This window comes from Calypte anna, chromosome 3 (genome assembly GCF_003957555.1).
Source record: "Calypte anna isolate BGI_N300 chromosome 3, bCalAnn1_v1.p, whole genome shotgun sequence".
NCBI lineage: Eukaryota > Metazoa > Chordata > Aves > Apodiformes > Trochilidae > Calypte > Calypte anna.
In genome coordinates this window covers 27,266,400-27,291,691 of record NC_044246.1, presented here as the reverse complement: position 1 = coordinate 27,291,691, position 25,292 = coordinate 27,266,400, and the positions used below count along the sequence as shown (strand labels likewise).

General features: G+C 40.5%; 1 protein-coding gene across 2 annotated transcripts in view; it reads left to right on the top strand.

Moving 5' to 3' along the window:
- The first annotated feature begins 1,354 nt into the window (after positions 1–1,354).
- TMEM181 (transmembrane protein 181) overlaps positions 1,355–25,292 on the top strand; it is a 32,772-nt gene continuing 8,834 nt past the window's right edge. The window contains exons 1-11 of one of the 2 annotated variants that reach the window (XM_030448267.1): positions 1,355–1,716; positions 11,591–11,694; positions 15,964–16,019; positions 17,264–17,354; positions 17,862–17,980; positions 18,855–18,974; positions 20,877–20,957; positions 22,552–22,651; positions 23,385–23,515; positions 24,068–24,159; positions 25,139–25,196. In XM_030448267.1, the coding sequence (XP_030304127.1) occupies positions 1,586–1,716; positions 11,591–11,694; positions 15,964–16,019; positions 17,264–17,354; positions 17,862–17,980; positions 18,855–18,974; positions 20,877–20,957; positions 22,552–22,651; positions 23,385–23,515; positions 24,068–24,159; positions 25,139–25,196 (1,083 nt within the window). In that variant the 5' untranslated portion in view covers positions 1,355–1,585. Of the gene's footprint in view, positions 1,717–8,092; positions 8,333–11,590; positions 11,695–15,963; positions 16,020–17,263; positions 17,355–17,861; positions 17,981–18,854; positions 18,975–20,876; positions 20,958–22,551; positions 22,652–23,384; positions 23,516–24,067; positions 24,160–25,138; positions 25,197–25,292 lie in introns of those variants that run through there. The other variant, XM_030448268.1, reaches the window with a different exon arrangement.

Here is a 25,292-nt window from a genome sequence, read left to right as displayed (position 1 = left end):
TTACACAGAAATAAACACTTCCAGAAAAATCCTATGTAACTACATCAGCCACATGTACTGTAACAAGCAGGGTGATGGCAAATTAAAGTATTCAGACAGTCATGGAAATGCCAGGGACCTGTGGAGCCTGCCTTAAGGTGTCAAAGCAGCCATTTCAAAGCTGGTGATGTTCTGCTGGCTGGGCTCTTTGCTCCTCTTTGGAGACTACTGCAGAACAACAGTCCCGTGGTTGTTAGGAACCTTCTAGTCTCCAGCTTAAATGTGCCTGTGGATCCATCATGTTGCTATATCTTCTCGGGCTTAGAAATGATCACAGTTAGGCAATGTAAGTTCTCAAAGGTAATCTTTCTTCTCTCTCTCTCCCACTTGCTGGGAGAGTACCTTCTACACCATGTATTGGTGAGATGTTGGACTGGTTTTTAAGTAAAAGTGCATATTCTGGTCTTAGTATATGAAAAAATAGACTAAATGCAAGGCTAAAAAACCAAACCCAGCCCAATTTCTTGAAGATGAATGGGGAAGAAATTTACATGGGAGAGGCAGTAGAGCAGACTTCTATGTATCTAGTCCCTAGAAACAATAATGACATAGCAGTAATAATGTAATTTCATATTCAATATGGATACCATCATTGCCATTAACTCTTGGAAACTCAAGGTTTGAATTGATAAAGTTATTCAAAACAATGTTTACATATTAACTTGTTTATGAAGAAAAGTTTAATACAACTCAAGCTAACATGGCCCTCTGCAAGTTGCCTATAGCTCAGCAGTAGCCACCCTGAGACTCTAAACAGCTTCATCCTCAGTTTTGGCATGAAAAATTTACTTAACATAGGATGTGACTTACTCATATATATGAGACCTTTTTGGGTGGTGCAACTTGGCCTCCTCTAGGTTGGGTAAAAGAGACACTAAAACCCAGGATATTAATTTTAAATAGTGTTGTTGTGTTTTTAAGAACCCAGCAGTTTCTTTTTTAAGAAACAGACGTTTCAGCAGAGGTAATGAGAAGTCTCTGCTCACCTCCCTAGGGAGTTGCGGGACGGAGGGGAGAGCGCAGGGCAGGGCAGGGCAGGGCAGGGCAGGGCAGGGCAGGGCAGGGCAGGGCAGGGCAGGGCAGGGCAGGGCAGGGCAGAGGCGGGCTGGGGGAGGCCGGGCTGCCCGCCATCAGCTGCCGGGCATAGTGCCGGGCGAGAGACTCCTCGCACAGCAGCCCAAGCCCCGGCTCCCGCCCGCTCCTGCAGCCCCAATCACCGGAGCGCCCAGGAGGGTCGGCGGGGCGGGGCTTCTCCCGGGCAGCGGCGGTGAGCACCGGCCGCCCCTCTCCGTGGTGCTGAAGCGGCTTCTGCCGCCCCCGCGGGTGCGGGCCGTGCGGCGAGGGCCCGCCCCTGCCACTGCCGCCTCCCCAGCCCAGGCTGCTGCTGCTGCCGCTGCTGCTGCCGCTGCTGCTGCCAGTGCTGCTGCCGGTGCTGCTGCCGCTGCGGCGGCTCTTGCGCAGCCCCCGCCCCGCGGCCGCGCAGCGCCGGGCGGGCTCTGGTAGGGCGCCATGGCGGAGCGCGGGCACTGAGGCGGCGCGGGGCGGCATGGAGGCGGATTTCGCCGCCTTTGGGAGCCCGCTGTGCGGCGAGGTCAAGCGCTTCTGCAGGCGGGTGCGGGAGACCTACCGGGAGATCAAGGAGGACCTCACCCCCTACAAGGATGACCGTTACTACCGGTAGGATGACCGCTACTAACGGTAGGGGCGCGGGCGCGGCTTTTCCCCGGGGCCTAAGGCACCACCGGGGAAGGCCCCGGCGGCACTCGGTCGGGGCTCCGGAGAGTGAGCCGGAATGGGTGGGCGGGGACCGGCACAGGGAAACCTGGGGCCGGGCTTCCTGCGGCGACCCCGCGTCCCTGGGCCTGCAGCCCCAGCGGATAGGGTGGCCATCTGCCCCCGGGGACCGCGCGGCCTGGCAGCGCCTCTGGGCAGGAGGTTCAGCACCTCACCAATTAGTGCCCCTAAATAAGTGAGGAAAGCAATGTGCGTTTGTGTTCCTCTGTCCTACTCGTCTTCCACTGAGACAGCAAGCTAGGGGAAGCAGCAGTCCTGAAAATAGTCCTGGAATAGAACAAAACGGGCTAGGAGATCAGAGTAGCTGGCAAAGGTTGACGTCAAATGGGCCAGATGTGCTGAGCAGACAACACCATGTTCCTTTTGTGCCTGGCCCTTTCCTTCTGCTTCTACAGATGAGCAGTGATGACTGGAGAGTATTAATGTTTCGAGATTACACAAGCCTAGGAAGGATGTATTGGAGAACTGGGTTATAAATCAGAAGAATTTTGGGATTCAGACCTTGAAAGGTTGAAGTATTATTACCCCTGAAAGGGTCTGAAATAATAGGATGAAAATCAGGAGAAAATGCCAGGACCTACACAGAGAATGAATGTGATGCAGCCACACAAACACAGGTCGGGGAATGAACAGTTGCATAACATTTTTGTAGGAAAATTTATGGGATTTATAATGCTTTATAAAATAACTTCTTTCAACAATTACATAATATTATAGATGTGATGACGCTAAGAGTAATCTGGCATGTACAACAGATGCACAGCTCACAAGATGCGAGAACTAAACCATCTAATTTAGTCACCACTCCAGACCTTAGCTGGAACTGTGTCCAGTTTGGGTCACCACACTTTAAGGGTCTTCCAGTGGAAGAGAGCCTAAGGAGAGAGTTACTGCCAAAGACCTAAAAAATAAAGCTGTAAGGAAAATTTGGGACTGTCCACTGAAAAGAAGCACCCAAGTTGGGGGGATAGGAGTTTTTGTAAAGCTAAACTTCATTCTCCTTTGAACGAAATACCACAGAATAACTTAAATTGTAGCAGGAAAAAATAATTTACAAATAAAACTTCTGATTGGGATGGGTGGTAAAACACTACAGAAGGGGATTTCCAGTGAGACTGTAGCATCTCCATCATTGGAAGTCTTTAAAAACTTTAGACAAATGCATACCAAGAAAGACACAGATCAGGAAGATACACACCTGAGACAAAAGGAAAGATTGTACATTGTGGGGTCTCTCCCAGCTCCATTCTGCTATGAATCTGAGCATAAGTCTGTTTGTGCAGTGTCCCAGTTCTCCTGCTTAGATCATTTGACTTCAGTTTGCAGTGTCCATTTTCCCCAGTGAAGAGGCATTAGATTGAATTTGTCTCATTGTTCACAGTAGCAAAAACTACAGAGTTGCAAAGTTTGGAAACACTGCTTGACAGCCTGGAAGAGTTTAACATAACCACCATCCTGCCTGTCAAATCAGTGGTTCCATGCTCCTGTCCCTGAGCATGGTGTGAGAAGCCTTGGAGATGAGAAACAGTGAATAGAGTGATGTAAATACATCTGTGTACATCTGGCAGCATGATAATGAATGCTGGCATTAGAATGGAGAAAAAGGGGAGGAATAACCTTTGGATTAACATGAAGAGGCATTTATTCAGCTTTGTTTCCAGAAGAAACCCCAGCTCTTGAAGGTAAATTGCCATTAACTGTAGTGAAATGAGGCAACCAGGTGCCACTAATTCCCAGGTAGTGAGCATGAGCTTGTGTTAAGCCCACCTGTGCCTGATTAGGGTGGGCCCACACTGCACATGAGCAGGATTAGGGGGACAGTAAAAGGTGAGGCCTGAGTCACAGGCTCAGCTCAGTCCTGAGCAAGCCAGCAGAGAGGTCAGTTGCTCTTGGAGCAACAGCACTGATCCAGGCTAGTCAACCCTGAGGGCTATAGGCTTAGAGCACTACTCGTGAGTCTCTGCTGGAACACCTGGTTGGACCTTGAAGCACCGTGCCCTAGAAGAGGTTCCTCTTGCTACAATTAACTCATTTGCTAATTGTATGCTGTGCTGGTATGTGCTTATTCTCAGTGAGAGGGGGTTCAGTGTGAGGGGATGACCCAGCTTGGAGAGGGCTGGTGAAGCAGTTATCCCAAGTAAGTGTGCTCTCATTGCACGATAGGTGGCTGAGTCATTCTGAATGTTTAGTTATGCTTTGTGGTGATGGTTTCCTGTAAAGCACGATGGTCTTGAGCGTGTGGTTCAGCAGCTGCCTGTGAGCAGCCTGTTCTTTGTGCAGTGACAACTTTGGGTGTCAGGCTCCTCAGCCATCTCAAGCTACACCCTCCTTGATCTGCAGAGACCCAGGGTGCTCATCTACACTATACAGATGAAGGGGTGCCAGTGTTGGTGAGTTTGGTCTGCTTAATAGCCCAGAATAGTCTCTAAATTGTGTGTCTGGGTATATTCCCCATGAGCAAGTGCTACTTTATCCAGCCACCTGGGAGAGATGGAGTAGGCAGGGTTAGCCATGGCCCAGCATAGAGATCAATGCCATCTTTCTAGGTGAATAGTTCCCTTAGGCAGACATGGCACTTTTAATGGTATGCTTGCAAAAGAGACTGTGTGTTTAGAGACTAGTGGGTTAGTAAAGAGCCTCATTGGTAATCTCAATACAAAGTTGTTCTTGACTTGGTACACTGTAGTCTGTGGTAGACCACTAGGTGCTTGATGCACCAGATAAGCTCAGAGAAGGCAGAAGAAAGGAGAAGTGTTGCACTCTCCCATCAGTCCTAGGGACTGCCACAAAGCATATCAAATTTATTATAGCAATTTCAGGACTGTTCTGATTTATATCCCTAAAAAATTGCTCCAAACAAGCCCCTCAAATGAACGGTTTGTTCTCTGGTGCCTCTCCCTCCCACTCCAATATGTTCCTTCCTTTCGGAACATGCCTTCTGGCCAGGATGGTGAGGCAGGGACTGATGATGGAGGGCTGGCTGCAGACAGCCAACTACCCTGCACTAAGCAATTTTAAGTAAAAAACTGGTACAAAAAGAGCTTAGTACCAATGGTACTAAACTATCTTCATTTTTAGCTCCTTGAAATGTCATCAGTGTATCAGAAGACATCAGACCTTGGAATCAGCTGACAGTTTTTTCAGTGGGAGTTTCATAACTCTATCCCCTAGCTCAAGTCAAAGAGTTCAGCATGCTGGAAACATTTTGATAGGAAAGCAAATAAAGTGCTTACCTGATAGAGTGGAGAGAGAAAAAAGGTAGCCAAACTGTGATCTGACATAGCTGCCTTATGTAACAACTTAAGTAACAACTTGGTATTCTTGAAAAATCAGTTTTAAAGTTAATGAACATATCCCACCAACCAATCAGGCCGTACAGGGAATCACAGTGTTGATACTGAATTCATAGTAATACCCAAAGATTAAGACAAATGACCTACAATCCACCCTGCTTTAAATAAAGGATATATTTTAAACTCCTGTCATGCAATAATATGACATTTTATACAGCAAAAAGAAAAGACTAAATATAGGATATTATGAAACATTATTTACCTTGCATTATTTTTTAATTAATGCTTAATTTTGCTTATACAGATAACAGAAAAACTAGTTACAGATTATATTGATATTCTTAATACCTCACCATCTCCTACTAATGTTTCTAGTTCATTAAACCATAACTAATGCCCAAAACATGTAGGAAAAGTTCATTCACAGTGGTTCAGCCAAAGGAGCACAAAATTTGACTGAGCAAAAAAGAACAGCTCTTTGTTTTTCCTTAGAGAAACTAGTGCCTGTCTGTTTCAGACAAGAAACCTACATTTTTCCAGGGAGGTCTGTTTTCATGAACTTTTTCCACCTTAAAATCTTTCCCAAGTGCTCAAAGGGCAAGCCTGGGAGAAGCCAAGGGGTCAGCAGGACCTTGCTGGAGAACTGCAGTCGAATTCCTGAAGGTTCATGCTGCTTCTAGCCTAGACCTAGGCAATCTCTTCAGTGGCTGCTTCAAGCTACAGCTGTGGCAGCCCTCTCTTGTCCTTCCAGGGCTCACTTGCAACTTCCAGGTTCCTTGCAACTGGGGGAAGAGCCTAAATGACACCAGTGTGAAGCACACAGGTAGGGCTAGAAGGCTTGAAACAGCACCAGGAGGACACTAACACTCCACAGTTGCTTTAAGTTGCCTTAAGCTGGCTGTGTGTTTGGAAGAAGCCATCCTAGCTCTCCTTTCCCTGGACACACATTTCTGCTCTCTTCCCCTCTGCCCACAAATATTCCGTAGCTGCACAGTGACAGATCCAGCAGAATGTGGTTTGTTTTTTTTTATTTCTCAGTGACTTTTAGCTCAGATAATTTCTATCATTTGATTTGCCACTCTACTCCACAAACATTTGTGCTGGTAAAAATCAAAGAACTACATATAGAGAGGCTGGATTTCACCTTTTGTCACTAAAACTGCAGGCATCCATCATGGAAGTATAAAGTAGTCATGAAAATACAGCCTTAGTGGATAGTGTAGGCAGAATCCTTGCTGAGCTAGCATTCAGCCTGCTTATTCATAGATCAGCCTGCTTCTTGCAAGCCCTATTTACCATACACCATCCAGTTTCTACAACAGGTGAGGCAGGTGGTAGCTTCTTGCATTCTTTCAGCAGGTCAGAGGAGGCACTGAGTGGGGCACCTGCTTGCAAGGAGCACAGTAGTGAGACACCAACTGACCTGCTGTTTGGAGGTAGAGGGTTTCAGTGTGCCTCCCCTCCAAGTGTTGAGTTTGTAAACACAATCCCATTATTTTCACAAAACTTGCAGAGTGCAACATACGCGTTTACAATGTATTACCAACCCTTTGAACGTTGGTAGATGGCAAAAAAAAAAAAAAATAGTTCCACTGCTAACTGAAGTGAGCTGGATTTCAAGCTCTGCCGCCCACACTGTTCTCCGAGTGATTTTGGCAAGGCTCAGTCTCTCTGTGCTGCAGTTTCCTACCTGTTCAGTGAGAGTGATCTATTTTTGTTTCAAGGAGAATAAATTCATTGATGTTAGTGAGACACCTGAGTGCCAGAGGGGCTGGAGCATAAACACACGCAGATCAATGGCAGTAATTGTAACTCTGCAACTGTGCTTTCCACAGGGAATGGCTACAGGTGCTGTACGCTCCCTCCCATGGTGTACTGGCCAGGGAGAACTTGCTGGACAACCCTGAAATGTGCTGAAAGCTACATGATGCATGCCATAGTAACCTGCGATCTAATGACTTCAGTTTGTGACTCAGCAGTGCTGTCTTGTTCTGAGCAGATAAGTTTGTTAGGTTGTTCCCATTACACAGAGCTTTATTTTTCTGTCCCACAGAAGTGATTCTTATTGACTTAAAATTTAAAAATGCCTTTCCTTCATCACTTGGTACTACACATTTCTCAAGACAGCCATTTTATGAGATGTCTAAATAATCATCAGTGCTATAAATCACAGATCTAACTGATGGCTTAAACACCAGTACCAATGACTGAATTTAGAAAGAATTTCTTTACTGAGAGAGTGATCAGACATTGGAATGGGCTGCCCAGGGAAGTAGTGGATTCTCCGTCCCTGGAGATATTTAAAAAGAGACTGGATGTGGCACTCAGTGCCATGAGCTGGGAACTGCAACAGTAGTGGATCAAGGGTTGGACTTGATGATCTCTGAGGTCCCTTCCAACCCAGCCAATTCTATGATTCTATTCTATGAATTAATTCCCAGCGTATTTCTTTTAGGCTTAGTGCTGTTACACAAGAGACATAGTGGGTCCCACAGGTCCCACCAGTAATGACATCTGTAGGGCAGTTGTAGGAAATGAGAAATGTTATTAATGTTAAGTACTTTTAGAAAGTAATTGAAGTAAAACTAACTTACCGTCTAAGTAAGCTTTTGATTGTTGATAATTTTTCAATTATATATTCATTGATCTATCTAAATATTCCTGGTGTCATCCTGAGGTGGCTCTGCCTTACGTGTATGACAAACAGCAAAGCCACGAAGCTACTCTGAATTGTATCCAAGACTGGACACCATGTAACCCCACGCGTAATTTTCCATAAGCAGGTGCTAGAGCTGTCAAACATGAGTACAAAATGCAACTTGGTAAGATCCCCCAAATCGCCTACTTTTCATCGTTGCTACCCAATGGATCACTTGACAACCTGCCCCGACCGCCATGAGGGCTCAGAGCCGGGGCCGCCAGCCGCTCCCCTCCGCCCCCCGCAGGCCCGTGTCCCCTGCGGCTCGCCGTAGCGCCGCGGCCCCCTGCCAGGAGCGTTACCCTTCGGCCCGGCAGCGGCGGAGCGGCGGGGGCTGTTGTGACGTCTCCAGGAGTCGCGCGTGGCGGCCGGGTGACGCACGCGGAAGCCGCCGGGAGGGACCGCTCGCGATTGTGCCACGGAGGCGGCAGCAGCGGCGGCGGCAGCGGCAGCTCCCGGGCGGGGGGAGTTGGCGCTTCCACTGCGCATGCGGCGCCGGGATGGAGCCGTGAGTGGTGGGCGGGCGGCAGGGCTGGGGCTCGGCTGCGGTGGCGTGGGGGGACGGCTGACTTGGGGCTCGCGGGTCCGCGCTCGGGCGCCGGTGGCGGGAGCGGCCGTTCAGCGGCCGGCGGGGAGCCCGCCCGGCTGCGGGGAACCGGCCGGCGGCTCAGCGGCTGCCTCTGCCCCGCTACTACCGCCACCGCCCTGGCTACCGGCGCGGTCTGATCGGTCTCGGGGGCACACCCGACCCACGCGGCGCTGCCGGGACCGGGACGTACTTGTTTGCTTGGGTCCTTCCCCTGGCCGCTAACTTAAGGTTTTCCCCTGTGAAGACCCATCTGTTGTCACTCGGCTCATGCACTCTAATTCTCATTAGAGGAAATCCAATCACTGAGGGTTAAATTAATGTTGGTGTAGTTCGCCATCAGAAACCCGAGAGTGACTGCCCACTGCTTTAGAGGGACGCTGCGGATTTTTCCCTCTTCTGTGGTGAATAAACCCCACAGTTCTCTGCTCTCAGATTGCATCTGTTAAAGAAAAACGTGTTTTCTTGGAAATGTGTCCACACGGGTGGAGCTGTAGTCGTGACTAATTATTCAAACTTCAATTAACACAACAGACAAGACACTAAAAGAAGTCAAAGCCCATCCCATGTGTGTGAGCTGTTTAGCTTTGTCATGTTTAACTGTCAGTTGTCATGTAACAGTACTAGGTAGTATTGTTAATATTAATTGTGTGCCCCTTCTATGTAGCCACGTGCTGCCTCATTAGCTATTAACCACTGTGTGATACCCCTGTAAGAAGAAACTCTTCTTCTGAGGAACACCAAAACAAGCAGTGTCTATCAACCATGATAAAAAGCAATGTGTACAGAAAGACCCAGGACTGTGAATCGTGGTAGCATATATAATCATTTAAGTCAAAGTGGTTTTGATGGTTTTATTTGGGAGTGAGGCTAAAATAGAGAAGACCAGTTGGAGACAGCACTGTGGAAGGCAGTATGTCAGAAAAACTGTTGTGTGTAGAAGTGAGTTACTGGTGATTTTAATATCAGTTTGGTGATCCCTACTGCTTAATCCCAATTTTGTCACACCCTCCCCATCTGTAAAGTGAGTCTTCAGTGAAAACTGTTGTACAAAAGGCTGTTTTCATGGTAGTTTTTAGTTAGACTGTTATGCAGGCATAAGAAGTAGTTAGAAGATGAAGAATAGCCTGAGAAACATGTCTAACCATTTGGGCCAGAACTTGACTCAAAGAGCAAGATTTAACCTACTTTTACCTCTGATGTATGAATGGCTACTGCAATACTTCAGTTGTTACAAGTGTGTGTTTCCATAGGTCACCCTATTACACTGCAGTAGTGCAGCTTTTACTGATTACTATTTGAGATGTCAGTGTCTAATATTTTTCTGTATTCCAGTGCTTTCTGCTCCTTCGCAGTTAGTTACAGGCATATCCGATTTATTTATAAATCGTTTAGTTTCTCTCTGAGTAGGACAGGTGGTAAAAGCTGCCTGAGAAATCTGCAGACACTTGGATGACTAGTCCTGAGCTCAAGACTGCCTTGGCTTGTCTGTTAAAAATATTCTTCACTGGCAAAGCAAAGCACAGTTCTTTACTGTATTTGATGGGTGAGACACTTTTTCTTGCTTTTCCCATAAATGCCTTTCAAATGTTTCTTTCTTTATTAGGTCTTTCAGATGTAAGAAAGAAGCTATTAGCGAGGGATCATCAACTTGCTCTAATATATAGTCATAAATTTTATAAAATCGCTTTCCAAAAGGCAGATGTTAAGCAATGAATGTATGGGAAAATGGTTTTATCTGCTCTGTGTGTTGGCTGGTGACAGGTTGAAATTAGACACTTAAACCACACAAGGACATTGAGTAATTGAATTCAGGGGTAATGAAGAATACATCATCCAGTAGGAATGCTGTAAATACCTGTTTGCTTTCATGATAAATGTATGTAAGATTTGGCCAAGTTCGTACTTTGCTTTTACACAAAGTGCCCATGTTTTCTTACTGACCTGTAAAGCAGCATATGCAGTCAGTGGCTTAAATGAGACTTCAGGAGTACCAATATGAAAGGAGAAAAGAAAACATGGAGTGTGTCCCTGCTCTTTCTGCTGTCCTCTGTTAGGTGCCAGCATGACTGTTCTTGGGCAGATGTATACCTCCCCATTTTATCTGCTAGGCGTTGCACCATCTGGGGAGGTGTTGGAATAAAGAATGAAAATGGAACATGCTGCTTTGGAAGCTTGCAAGTGCATCTCTGCTTTGGTATATGAGTAAAACATGATAATTGCTGATGTCTGTAACACTGTGAGTGTTTGCTAGGTGGTGAATTCTGTTGACTTTCTGGTAAGGAGCATGGAGATGAAGCTGCTTCTCATGTTCACATTTTGAAATGTCTGCAAAAACTTGGGAATTGAGTAGCTTGTAAAAATAACCAAGAATATGCATAGCAAGTTATATTTCTCTTAAGAGACTGGAAGTTCCTTGTTTCCAAGAGAATGCAATTGGTACTTTCAGTACTTTTTCCCCTTTATTTTGTCTTTTACCTAACAATAACCACTAAACTGTTGTGGAAGACTTTTCCTTTTTTCCTTGCTTTTATGTGTGTCTGTACTTGAATGTCTAATAATAAATTAAGTTCAAGTTTCTATTTCCCATGTTTTGATGGAGGTCAGACAAAAATGCAAAGCTTAAGAATGCACATCTACGAGATCTGAAGTTATGCCTTACTCCTTGCTAGAGGTGATCCTGTAGGGATGAAGTGTGTTTATACAGGGTGTAGAAAACTCAACACAAACATATGCAGGTTGGTGAGTAGTTAGTGTTGTCAATTCCTTTAGGTCAAGCTATCCTTGCAGGAGACATGGTATCTTGGGTGTTTATATTATGACTGTATGAACTCAAAAAAAAAAAAAAAAGTAACTTTTTCTCCCTTTAAGAAATGCTTTCTCTTGCTCAGGTCTTAGGACAATAGAAAACACTAATGTAAAAAAAACAAAATTCATACATTTTGGGTTGTGGATGTGCGTGTACTTACATATAAATATAACAATTCCTAGTAGTTATTCTTGCTCTATAAAGCAGCATTAATATATATTTTTATTAGTCTTACATGTTACCTCAGAATTTAGTTTAGTTTTCTTTGTGGAGGAATGAATGGGGTCTTTTTCCTCCCTTTCCCCCACCTTCCCCCTCACTTTAGAAATAAGACCAACAGCTAATTCTGTGCTTTCTTTTGCTTCCCATAGGTTGGCACCAATGCGATTGTATACACTGTCCAAACGCCATTTTGTTCTGGTCTTTGTAGTTTTCTTTGTTTGTTTTGGTCTGACAGTCTTCATAGGAATTGCAGGTAAGAATATTGTCTTTTTAAATGATTGCAGTCTTTGTATGCTTTGTCTAAACCTGTTGGTATTTACAGATGTATTTAAATACTAATGAGCTTACTGCCCCTGAGATGTCTGAGGAATCATTTATTTGACAAGGAAAAGGAAATGTTTCTTCTGTCTCATGTTTTTCATAGGAACACTACTACACAGATTTGATGTTTGCAACTGCAGAAAACCAAATACTTTACTGAGGGTCATTAAACTGAAACAAAACCAGTTTCATTGTAACATAATTTTACAGCAGACTGCTACACTGATTTTCTTTTTTATGTTTCATTCTGTAAAATGGTGGTGCTAATAGTTGATTTTCTGTGAGAATACTGATTACTGTAAAGCCTGCTAAATATCTGGGTGATAAATGCCACAGAAATATAAAATTTTTAGTAATGTAGAAATATGTACTTCATCTGTCTTTTCTTTCAAGGATCTTTGTGGGAGTCATGATGTCATCTGGGAGTCTAAGCACTTAGTGCCCGGATACTTATCCTGGAGATCAGAGTGTTATTAGGCTGGTGGAAAGCATGGGAGTCCTCTTTTATTTCATGTCAAAGAGCTTTTCCAGGTCTAAAATATTCTTGTGAAGGAAGTTGGCCTGCTGTCACAGCAGTGTTAATAAGCTAATACTCTGCTTTTAGGATTGTCTTGTCAAGTCAGCAGTTAAGTGACAGACAGGGAGAGGGGAAGGATGAGACTTATTAAGAAACCCACCCCAAATGTAAGAATTATTTAAGGATATTATCACCTCTCCCCACATAACTGCTTATTTCCATGTCACACAGTGTGTTCTCCTGTGCCACTGTCCAACAGTTCTTGACATGTCTCTAGGGTTATCTCTTCCTCTGCCCTGTCCTTCATTTCTTTTAGAATGAGATGGGCTGCCCAGGCCTAGGACTCATCTACTCCTGCCTGCCTTGGAAAGAAGTAGGAGTTAATTGGAGGCATCTGGGCTTTTTGTGCCCATCCATGCTTGTGGGCAGTACATTCTTCATAATAGCATTAAATAATAAAATTTGTCTGTGAAATAAAACCTTTCTTCATGCTGTTTGATTTATTGTAGCAGCTTAAGGTCCAAACTTTTAAGTTCATAAAGCTTAACTACTGATATTCCTGTTTTGCCTAAGGATGCTGAAGGGCATTATTTGGCCACCAAAATGCCATATAAAAACATTAACAAAAATGCATTTTATATTAATTATAAAGGAAAAAAACCAGAATTATTTAATTTAGTGTCATCTGGCTTAAAAAGTGAACCCCATTTGTAAATGTGTATTTATACTGCCCAGCTGCAATAAATGCAAGAAAGTTGTTTCACAAAAGACTAGGCAAAAAGTAGTGCTCCTGAAAGAGAAAACTGAGCATTTAATTCTAATCAGTAGCAGAACCTGAAAGAGCTGTGTTAGTGTGTTGCATTGCTTCTGCATGCAGAGTGATCTGATGATTTACTTGCCTTTGGTCCAGGTGACTTGTCTGTTGTAAGCAATGCTTCATCTTCTTGCTGGGGTCCTTGGAGTCATTATCCTCTTCAAGAACAGGCAAGGCTGTGGGATTTTTGTTGCTCTAAGATTGGTTTGCTGAATAATTTTGTTGACAAAGCATGAACACAATTCATTATTATAACTTAATTATTTTTAAAAGATTGCTGTTTTCCTTGGGAGGAGACCCACTGAACACTCACTATGATGTTTTTCATGGCAGTTGACCACACCTTGCTTCCTGTGAATAGAGGGAGGGGCACCAACCATAGAGTGCTCCCTCATTAAAGGGTGCAGTCCGAGTAAAACTCACCAAACTCACTAAGTAAATGAAAAAGTGTGAGATACATCCATATCTTCTGTGCTATTTGAATGTGCCATTGCCCATACTCAATCTCTTTATCTGCAGTTTGGGAAGAATACTGGAAGAGTTGCTTCTCATCTGAATAAACAAAACAGTTTAAGCTGAGGTGGCTTTTGCTCTTCAGTTCTTGTAATGCAAGATAGATGTGGACTTCTTTGGTTGTTTTTTCCCAAGCTAAACTCAATTATTTTCCTCTTAGCCTACGGGTATTTGTTGTATTTGAGGGGAGACAAGTGCAAGGAAAATACAGGGTCAAGAGCTTATTTTCTGTACCTGAGCAATTTTCCTGTTCACCACCTTAGGATGGTTCTTTACTTTCAGATGTCATTCCCATTAACTAAGCAAGATTAAAGCAATAACAATGTAATTTAATCACCGGTTTTAAATATGACCATGTCATCATTTTGGTCAGTTGCTTTAAAAAGCTTTGATATATTGGATAACAGGGGAGTAGCAGTTACAGCTCATTATTTTTTTGTTTATTTGTTTCTGCTCTTAAAAACAAGAACTATGGGCTCTGTACACCAATATAGGTTCTTCTGGGGAAAAATACTTTTAAAAAAGGTTCATTCTATTTTTTTTTAAAGACATAATTACTGAAATATGATAATTTATCAGCTGTGAGGACTTACTGAATTATACTTTTTAAAACAAAAAATACCTTCCAAAAATCTGCCCTGTTTGTATGTACTTGAGAATTGAAACATTCAGTGATGCAGAGCTGTCTTTATAGTGGGTGGCTGTTAGTGAAGTTGAACTGTAATCCTAAAATGAAGCTTTGAGTGTGATGGGTGAAAATCTCCATTTTTCCATTTAAATTCTGTAAGATGGTTAATATTGTAACTAGATTGATTATGGAAACTCCCAGAGTGCTGCATATTTAAATCTTTCATGACAGCTTACCTAAAATGCATCTTGAACAGAGTGATTGCATTTATGAACTTCCTTCTTTTCCATTGTTTCTCTGTAGTAACTTTGAAGTTCATGTTCTTTGTGAAAAACTGCCATTTTCACATTATTATTTTTTAATACTAAGTTTGTGGCTGAAACAGCATGTTTTAAGGATACAGTAAATTGCTAGACCAAATATGTAAGGGAAGAGACCATTTGGACAGAGAAACCCTATTGTGACTGGGAAGCCTTCAGACTGATCCCGTTATACACGTGTATCTCCTGCCTATGGCCATATCTACTGTACATCTCTCTCTTTTTTCATACCCTGGTATAAAGATACAGACCTTTCCTACTCTTCCCTTGAATTCTTCTGGTTTAGTCCTTTTGTGCATGTACAAATGCATGCAGGTATACATACTTTTGTGTTTGTATGTACATGCATACATTCCTCTTCTCCTCAGTACTATTTGTTCTTGCATACCTAAGGCTTAAGGAGAAATCTTACTGCTGTCTACAACTACCTTATCAGAGGAGACACAGAAGGTGGGGCTAAATTCTTCTCAGGTGTGTATGGTGACAGGGTAAAGGCCACATATATGAGCTGGAACACAAGGTATTCCAGTTATATATTAGGAATCTCCCACCACAACTGGAGATGAAATGACATTGAATAAATGAGTTGTCTGTTTTAGGAAAAATTATTTTGCTAATTTTTATGCAATTACGTTTATTTATGTGATGATATACACAATATATTATAGCCCCAGGTTTCTCTAGAAAAGGAGGGGGCCAGTCTGATTGGACTCTGAACTGTTCCTAAGAGAAACAGGTGGGTAACTTGGCTTGAACTGACTGCTGTGATGAAATCCAGCACTAGCAAGAAAGCACCTTTATTGTGATAATGTGAGCAACTATAGTATGCATACATAAAAAGGCATTAGCATCACACACTCCAATCCAATGAGATGTGTTTGCCCTGCTACCTGAACCTTAAGTGCAGTGCATTATGGATGCTCTGCTTTATATAAACACATAACAGTGGCAGTTTGGCTATATAGACTTTATAGTGCTATTAAATATGCTGTTTTTTCAGGTGATCTTTGCAGGCTCTGTTGAGCTTCAAGTTGCTGTAACAACAGTACTAGTGGTCCTTAGCTTTTTCTCTCACTGAGTACTTTCATGATTGCTATGTATACCTTATTTTGGGAAAAATACTGTGTGATTTGTTGTAGTAGTTTAGAGTACAGATGCAGGGTTTCTGATACGAGTTCTTGATTTATAATTTACTCCTACTTAATAATGTCTACAAATAGTATTGCAGAGAGGCCTAAAGGCCAATTTTATTAACAATATTGAAATGTCTTAAGTGATTTACCCTTCAGCTGAAACATCTGAAAAGTGGGATACTGTCTTCCTGCTTTGCAGAGATATATTCTGTGGTCATTACACATCAGTAATATGCATACTTCAGTATTATTTCTTCCTTCTTATATATTGTGTAGGTCCTAATGTAATTGAAACTTCTGTAGCAAGAACTGACTTAAATAACAGCATAAAGGTAAGAGTTAATATCGTTGGCTTACATGAATGTCTTTATTAAACATTCTCTTCCTTCCCCCAGATTATTTTGGGTAGTTAGATTTTTACTGGAAAATATCTTGGCCACACAGTGCTTTCCAGTTTCAAATTGAACATGCAGTATTGTACTACCAAGGTGTTAAGTCATTAATAGCCCAGCAGCAATTTCTAGTCTCTTCCTATTGTGAGCAGACGAAGTAGAGAATTCTGTGGTATTTCTGCAAAGTAATTTCTGATAAAATAACACTCTAGTGAGTTCATGTTGGAGATTCTTGTAGGGGATCCAGAAATAAAAATTGAGAACAAACTGAAAACAGATGTTCTCAGTGGCAACTAATGATATCCCCTTGTGATCTTCTTTTCCATCAGCTGTGAAGGAATACTTTTTCTTGATTGTTCACTGTCATAGGACCAAGACATGAGATTTGGCTTCCTAACATGAACCTTCCCATTAATTTTCTTGAAAGCTTTCATATTTGTTTCTCAGTTCTTGCATTTTTATTTGCTGTCAGCCTGGTATCTAAAGTAATTTTGGTGAAAATGCTAAAAAGGTCTTTGATCTGTGTTGGTTTTTTTAAAGTAAACTTTCTTTAAATAAGCTTTAAATAAATTCCTTTTTTTGTCTGTTAATCAGATACATGCTTGGACTGGTACTGAATTAGAATTGGATTACTTTTTTTTAAAAGCATTTTTTAATATCAAACAATATACATTTTTAGTATCAAATAAGGAAAGTCCTTCCTGCATGTAGGTCTTATCTTTTAATGGTATCTTCCATGCTTTTGAAATGAATGTGGGATTTTTAGAAAACGTGTAAGAATTGTTGTTGTTTTCATAATTATCATGGAACAGATTTAAAACTGTGTGACAGGGACCACAAAGTTGAGTTTTGATGTAAAGTGTCAGAAATTACCTTTTAGTGTCAAGCTAGGTCTCATGATTTTGTTTTTCATATTTTTGTTTTATTGCTGCTGCTTTTGTGTGCCTTAAATAGTTTTACCTTTCCTTACTGCTGTGTTGTGCAGAATACATGTGCTGTTCAAGCTCATTCTCTGGAAGAATATATCTGATTTGCTTATCATACTATCCACAAAAAAGCACATGTTAAATCTATTTCCAAAAATACTGTCACAAACATAACTAATATGCATTTCATTATTGTAACTGCAGATATAGAATGTAACAGAAAAATGGCTGGTGCTAACCTTGTGGATTTTTTCACAGCTGAAGCCATTTAATTTAAGTTCACCACCACTGTCTACTTACAACCAGCAGCTGTGGCTGACCTGCGTGGTAGAGTTGGATCATGAGGAGGGTGAGAGTCTTACCTAATTCTCAGGAAACTTCTATAGCAATCTTTATATGGTATCTTTGATTTCAGCTGTCACATACATGATCCTGTTGCTTTGTGGTTATGTTTGGTGTTTTTTCTCTCTGATACAGTTTCTCTCCCTCTGTCCTCAGTAAAAATACACAGTGCTGATCTTGAAAACTGGAACCAAGAATATGGGAGAAGTTGCTTATTATTTATGTGAAGGCACTAGGGTCCAGAAAATCTGATTCTCCCTTCATTTTGGGGAAGGATTAGATGTGTAGATTCTAATGATATTAATTTCTCAATAAAACATGACTACTGCCTAGTTACATGAATAAAAAGTTTTGTGATTTTCTATTAATATACTAGACTCATACTCCAGTAAAATCTAACTGAATAACTCTGTAATATTTGGATAATACATGTTTTAAGCTGTATTTGGAACTGTATTTGAGATTTCACTTATGCATGTAGCAATAGCTTATTTTTTTTCTCATTTAATTACAGTATCCCTCAAAAAGAATGTTACTATGACAGTTAAAGTACTTGGGGTGGTGAAGGATGGAAGTACACCATATGTTAATAATCAAGTTCACAATCGGACGAGATTACTCAGTTGTGCACAAGTATGTATGTGCCTGCTTAAACAAAACTGATACAGTAGATTTTCTCCTAATTTAGTTGTGTGCATGTTACATTACATTGAAAATGAGAAGAATCTATATGTTCAGTATGTCTCAGGAAATACACTGGAGTATAGCTTTATTTATAATTACAACCTAGCTAATAATGCTGAACAATATACCTATCCATCTTTTTCTGTTCACTTATGTCTATTATTCTTCAAAGACTCCTCTTCCTTGTTAGAATAGCTCTCTGCCAGCAAAGCTGTGAGTCCTGCTTTGTCACCTAAACAGATTTAGTAGTACTGAAGAAAGGAATATTGTAGCAGAAGGTTAGCTATAGGACTGCAGAGGATAAAAAAATTCTCCTCCAACACTTTGTAGAGAGTCTGGTTGAAATCAGCTGGCATCTCTGTTCTGAAAAAAAACAACTTTCTTGTCACCTATGAATAAATGTTTAAAGTTTTGAGTTCCTAGTATAACTTCTTACTGAAATTTTTAAGCTTAGAGACATCTAAAACAACTTTTCCACATGCAAATCCTTTAGCAAGGGCATAGTTGAAGTTTTGACTGACAATTTGAGATTCTTCCTGGTGCTGGTGCAGCAAGCAGTTGCTTTCACCAGTCTAAGTGAAAAGCTAGCCATGCTTATTGGGTCAGTCTTTGATTCTGCTGACTGACTTTATCAGTTTCTTCTGCTTTGTCTCTTATCTGTTGGTCATGTTTGAGTTTTATTCTGACTCATCAAGATTGGCAAGGCAAATAATAAACATGGTTTCTGACCATTTAGAAACAGATTCTCCAGTTTATACTAACTGCATATTCTGGAGTAAGTTGAAGGCTTTTACATACTGTTTTTCATTGTATGTATTCACAGAAATGCAGTGAAATCATTGTTGCTCACCTTGGCTACCTGAACTACACTCAGTACAATATATTTGTCAGCTTTGAAGATCTAAGTAAGTTAACATACAGCATCCAGAATATTACTTTCACAGTAAGTATGAAGTTTTATACTAGCAGAAGAAATCTCTTTAATTACTACTGCTGCAGAAATCTTTTTTAACTGTACTTAAGTTATCTCATTTTTAAGATAAACTTGAAGATTGATCGTAATTATTTTTTCTGTTACTACTAATGTCAGAACTACTGTAGCATTTGCTGTTGATAAGGGTCTAGACTAATTCTTTTTTACTCTATATGGAAAGATTTTTCTTTCAGAAAAGAATGCTAATGCTGTTTTATAGAACAGATAAGTTTAGCTTAACTCCTATATATTTTTAACAGTAGGCAAGCTAGACTAGAATATCCAGTTTTCTCCATTTGCTTACAGAGATGTTGCTTTTCTCAAGCATACTTTTTTCCCACCTTCTCAGGCGAGAGGTGCATCTGCTTTCCAGACTACAAAAGTGTGGGCTAGAAAGATTTAACAAACTCAAAGACAAATGAAGAATTTTTTTTTGACTGTGCTTATGAGGAAGAGAAAAATGTTTATTCACCTAAAATAAGGAGGCTAATAAAATAATTAACTAAAATAATGCCTAGTGAACTAACTGACTCAGTTCATAGTTCTAAACATGGCTTATTAAACAGTTTCATCATCAGTGTGTGCAGACTGGCTCCAGAAAGAAATTTAGAAATATTTGCATTGTGAGAAAATGGAACTAAGCCAAATTTATAGTACAAGTTACTATGGTATATTCTTCCTGTATGCAACATTTATATGTTGCACATTTATATCAGAGCAGGTAACAAGCAAAAATCTTACTGTAAAGCAAAGGTGTTTTTTATATACTAAATGAACTTCCTGACTATTTATTTTTGTTATCTTCTAATGCATAAAGCATGTCATTAAAAATAGGCTCTAAGGAGAAAAAACCCAAAACATGCCCACAAACTCTTTGCTTAGTTCCAGGTTTCAAACAGGAGAGAGAAAGCATTGAAGCATTTAGAGATGTACAGTTTATCACATTGCTTTTCAGGCTGCCTTAAGGCAAACTTGGTGCAAAACCAAAAAGCCCGAAGCCCTGGTTTTCCCTGCAACTAAAATTGTCAAGTTATTTAATTATTACAATAATTCATGGTGATCTTAGTTGAAATGATAGATTGCCTTTTGTATGATGGTATTCTTTACTTAAAATTTTCATTCTACATTTACAATTTAAAAACAAAAGAGGTTGGCAGATTTCGCACACTGAAAATTAAAGCTGCTTGTTCAGATGGGAAAGAACATACATTGTACTAAGGAGTTTACATTTCAAAAGTGACTTCAAAAAAGAAGCATGTCAGGTATCAGATAAATTGTCATCAGAGCAGAGTTTATGCAAACTGACACATTGTAATTAATAGTTATGCCCTTCTAATAATTACAGAAGAAAGAGCTTTTCCTTCTTAACCTATAGAATAAGTTATTTTCTGGTTAGCTTGTTTATTCTTTCCTTACTTGATTATTTTTTTTCCACAAATGAAAGAAGAAAATAAGCTTTAAGAAAGCTAAGTCATTAGTTTCATGACTAATGACAAGTTATTAGAAGCATGACTAGATGTTGTCATATCTTCATAAAATTGTATGCATTGGTAATAAAGAAGAACATACTGGATTTAGTCAATTATTTGTAGACAAACTTGTAATGAAAGTGCAATTGAAATAAATAAAGAATACCCTTTTTGTCCTGAGAAGTGCTTTATCATATCACAGCACACCGAGTTTGTTACAACGTGGCAGGGCAAGGGTATTAAGACTGCTCTGGTTATCTTTACATCAGGTATTCTTATGGGTCTTCAAATTTTGGAAAGCCAGATGACTTTTCAGTATCTGCAGAAAGTGCTAATTTTTGGTGTAGTATGTACACTGTCTAAGCATTTTTTATTGGGCTGGTTTACTTCTGTTTTCTTTTAGTGGAAGACCTACAATCCAACTTTTTCACAAGTGGAAATATGGTTCCGATTTGTCTTTGTAGTTCTGACTTTTATGGTCACGGTAAGATTTTTTTTCCAGCTTTTCTGCAGTATATTATATAGGCAGCTGATAACCCTGCTGTGTAGTGTGGTGTTTAGTAACTTAATTCCAGGCCGTAGAGTTATCATGGAATGCATGTAAAAAACGTTTCAAAAATACTTATGTAGTTGCTGCTTTAATGTTTTTACAAGTAATATTAAAGTCATTTAAGCAAATAAGATAAATGGGAAAACTTGTTCTTCTAAATGGTGTTTTTGAATTGAACAGAAAGAATTTTGCTGAAAGCAAAATGTGATCAGATGCTGGAAAAAGTATTATTTTCAGTGCACGTAGGCTCAGACACTGCAATAGTGCGGCCAAGGTGGCCAAGAAGGCCAATGGCATCCTGGCCTGTATCAGGAACAGCGTGGCCAGCAGGTCCAAGGAAGTGATTCTGCCCCTGTACTCAGCTCTGGTGAGGCCACACCTCAAGCACTGTATCCAGTTCTGGGCCCCTCAGTTTAGGAAGGATATTGAGGTCCTGGAGCAGGTCCAAAGGAGGGCAGCCAGGCTGGTGAAAGGACTCGAGCACAGATCCTATGAGGAGAGGCTGAGAGAGCTGGGGCTGTTCAGCCTGGAGAAGAGGAGGCTCAGGGGAGACCTCATCGCTCGCTACAACTCCCTGAAAGGAGGGTGTAGCCAGGGGGGGGTTGGTCTCTTTTCCCAGACGACTTTCAACGAGACAAGAGGGCATGGTCTCAAGGTGTGCCAGGGGAAGTTTAGGTTTGATATTAGAAAGAATTTCTTTACGGAGAGAGTGATCAGACATTGGAATGGGCTGCCCAGGGAAGTAGTGGATTCTCCGTCCCTGGAGATATTTAAAAAGAGACTGGATGTGGCACTCGGTGCCATGGTCTAGCAACCGCAACGGTGGTTCAAGGGTTGGACTCGATGATCTCTGAGGTCCCTTCCAACCCAGCCAATTCTATGATTCTATGAATAGGATGCCTGAAGTGTGGAGTCACTGTCTCTCAAAATGAGCAACATTAAGTTGAGTATGACTTGGTCTAACCTTAAAATTGTCACTGCCTTGAGTGCAAGGATGAGCCAGATGACCTCCAGAGGTCCCTTACTACCAAAATTATACTATAATTTAGATTATTTCTTCCCTCCAACCTGTTCTGGGCCCTAGAAAAGGAATGCTCAGATAAAAAAGGTAATCCAACATAAAATCTAAAATGCAGGATTTTCAGAGTAAGCAATTTTCTCATGTAGATGATGTCACTCAGCAGGTAATTGTGCATGTGATATGGAATCTGATTTATAAAAAGTGAGCTTAAGTGCAAGTTGTTGGTAGTGTGTGACCAGTAACTAGGAACATTTTTTTCATACATTGTTGATTTGTGTGATACTAGCTGGTTTCTCTTTCAGTTTGCTTGAGAAAATAAGTATTTTGCATCTGGATAAGCCAGCAAACTTGAAGCAGAACATTTGAGATGTGGTTCCTGTTTTACAATGTTCTCAGTGGCAAAGACCTCATGAAGTAGCATTTGTGATGTCTTGTGTAATCTCTTTACTCTGGTAAAACTATTAAAACTGTATTGCTTCCTTACAAATTGTTGTTGTTGTTTTATAGTGTCTGTTTGCACATTCCTTGCGGAAATTCTCCATGAGAGACTGGGGTATTGAACAGAAATGGATGTCTGTCCTCCTCCCCCTCCTACTACTTTATAATGGTACGTGTATCCTGGCACTTTCAGAAAAGCTTCTTTTCAAAAAAAAAACAAAACAGAACAAAACAAAAGAAAATAGAGAGTGAAAGAGAGAAGGCAAAATGCAAAGTGAATTTGGCTCTGAACTTCTAACCAGCTGTTTAAAAGGCTTCAAAAAACTTTTTTTAAAAATACAACCTTTTTAGGTGTATCAAATTCAAGAATGTAAGTAAGAGGCAGATTTCATTCTTTCCAGTAATGTCACTATCAGCTCTGAATGTTGAAAGCTCTGACTGGAATAAGTGGCTGCAACCACACTGAACCTTTCAGCAACATGTCATTGCTTGGTGTGCTGAGTCTTACTTCTTCATTTTTCAGATACCCACACTTCTGTTAAAAAAGGAGGCTACTATTAGTCCAGTAAACCACACCAAATTCTAGTACCAAAATAGTATTTGCCTTTCAGTCATTCTGTGGTCATCACCCAGAACAGTGGTTTAGTAGAAAGTCTAATAAAGCAAAATCTTCTAGAAATGCTGGCAGCCATTTCAGATTATTTCTATGGCACAAAGCTAGAGGCACCATTTTCTTGTAAATTACTTCAATATACAGCATACTTCAATTTCACTTATTGATATAATTTGAAAGACCTAGGGTTTTTTTGTTCCTGTGAAGATAGATTCATACTTTTCATAATGGAAAAGGCTGTGCTTTTCCTCCTCTGATTAACCTTTTTTTCCTTATTTTTTTTTTACAGATCCATTTTTCCCACTGTCTTTTCTGGTAAACAGCTGGTTTCCTGGAATGTTGGATGATCTATTCCAGTCACTCTTTCTTTGTGCACTGTTGTTGTTCTGGCTTTGTGTCTACCATGGTATAAGAGTGCAGGTAAGGGTGCAACATTTTCTGCTACTAACTGAGAAGACAATACTTGTTTTTTCAATTGTCTGTAAAGGTGACAAAAAAGAAACCAAATCTTTACAAAAAAGATATGTATTTGATTTGTGGTGAAGTAGCTTGTCTTGAGGCTACTGTGTCTAAACAGATGTGACAGTCCAGTCTAAATTATTGCAAGGCAGTCTTTAGAATTATACTATTATGCTTTGTCCTTGCTTGAAGGGGTTTGTTGTATATGGTGATTGTTCTTTAAACCACTTCAAAATAACTGAATAAGAGAAATATGAGTTATGGAGTATATTCCTATAATTGCAGTTTCAATAAAACATGAGAACTCCAGATCCACTGCATCTTATTAACACAAAGGATGTTAAAATTTTATGTCTCCTGTAATTACCTGTGCAAGTTAAAAATACAGAAGGCGAGTTTCTTAATCTAGTTCATGCTGAATGCAACAAAGATGATAGTTATTTTATTCTGTCAAGAATGAATGCAATCTCAAATATGATTAATTTCTTCACCAGACTGTTGTATTCTCAACAGGGGGAAAGGAAGTGTTTAACTTTCTATCTGCCCAAATTGTTTATTGTTGGATTATTGTGGCTGGCCTCTGTTACACTGGGTATATGGCAAACGTAAGTAATTCAAAATTTATTGCAAAAGTAACAAACAGAGAGTGTTCAAGAATGAGAAGATTATTTAAAATTAGTGTATCTTCTCTTTATTGCTCTGTGATAGAGTATGGAGTTAAATTCTTACATCTTTCTGTTTTGCACATTGTGACTTATTTGGAAACAGAATTCTCATAGACAAGCTAGTGGTACCTAATTTTATAAATCAGAGTGAGATCCAGAAATTACTCCTTTTTCAGTATGATACATCTCCCTACAACACTCCCTCTAGCACTGTACCCCACTTACTTTTTTGTATATGAACCAACAGTTTCTCTGTAGTTAACTATTACACAGTTTGACCAAACTTTCTCCATTATTGAACCTTCATGATTGGTATTGACACTTCTTAGTCAAGCTACAGTCAAGCTATGCCATCTCTCCTTAAAACTCAGTTCTTCTTTTCTTTCTCCAATTTTTTGTGCTAACATAAAGGTGTCACTATTCCCCAGTATTCCCCAGAAAACTTTCTCAGTTTTGGTACATTTGTAGATTCTAAACCGTTTTAGTCTCAAGTAGTTTTCTCTTATTTTCTTTATCAGAAAGAAGATACCTTCTATCCCTCTCCATGAAAGCAATGTAGTTATGGGTAATGCTTGTGCTAATGCCTTTTCAAGGATAAAACGTGAAACTTAATACTGAAGGCTTGTAGGAATTTACAAGATTATACATTTTCTAAAAAATAAGTTGGAAGATTAGACATGCTCACAAGTGAAATTCTTTCTATGCCTCCAAAATTGGTTTTGGAAAAGAAGATATCATGTACTATATATCATCATGACATCATTGCACGAGTTTATAAGTCAAAATCTTCAGTTATAAACTTCGTGTAGTAACTTTGAACATTTTCTTTTGTTAATGGGCTTGTTGGTCAGTCTGGGGTTTTTTTTGTAATGGTGTACTATTACCAAAGTAGCACTTTTAAATTTTGAATCTTTTCTAGTGTTAATGAAGTACATGATCCTACATATCAGTACAGGGTTGACACAGGTAATTTCCAGGTAAGTCAGAAATGTTTTCCTGCTGTTCAATTGTCATGTGGAGTTAGGTAATATAAGGAGGTGGGGTGGGGTTGTTCTTCTATTAAACTCTATAGC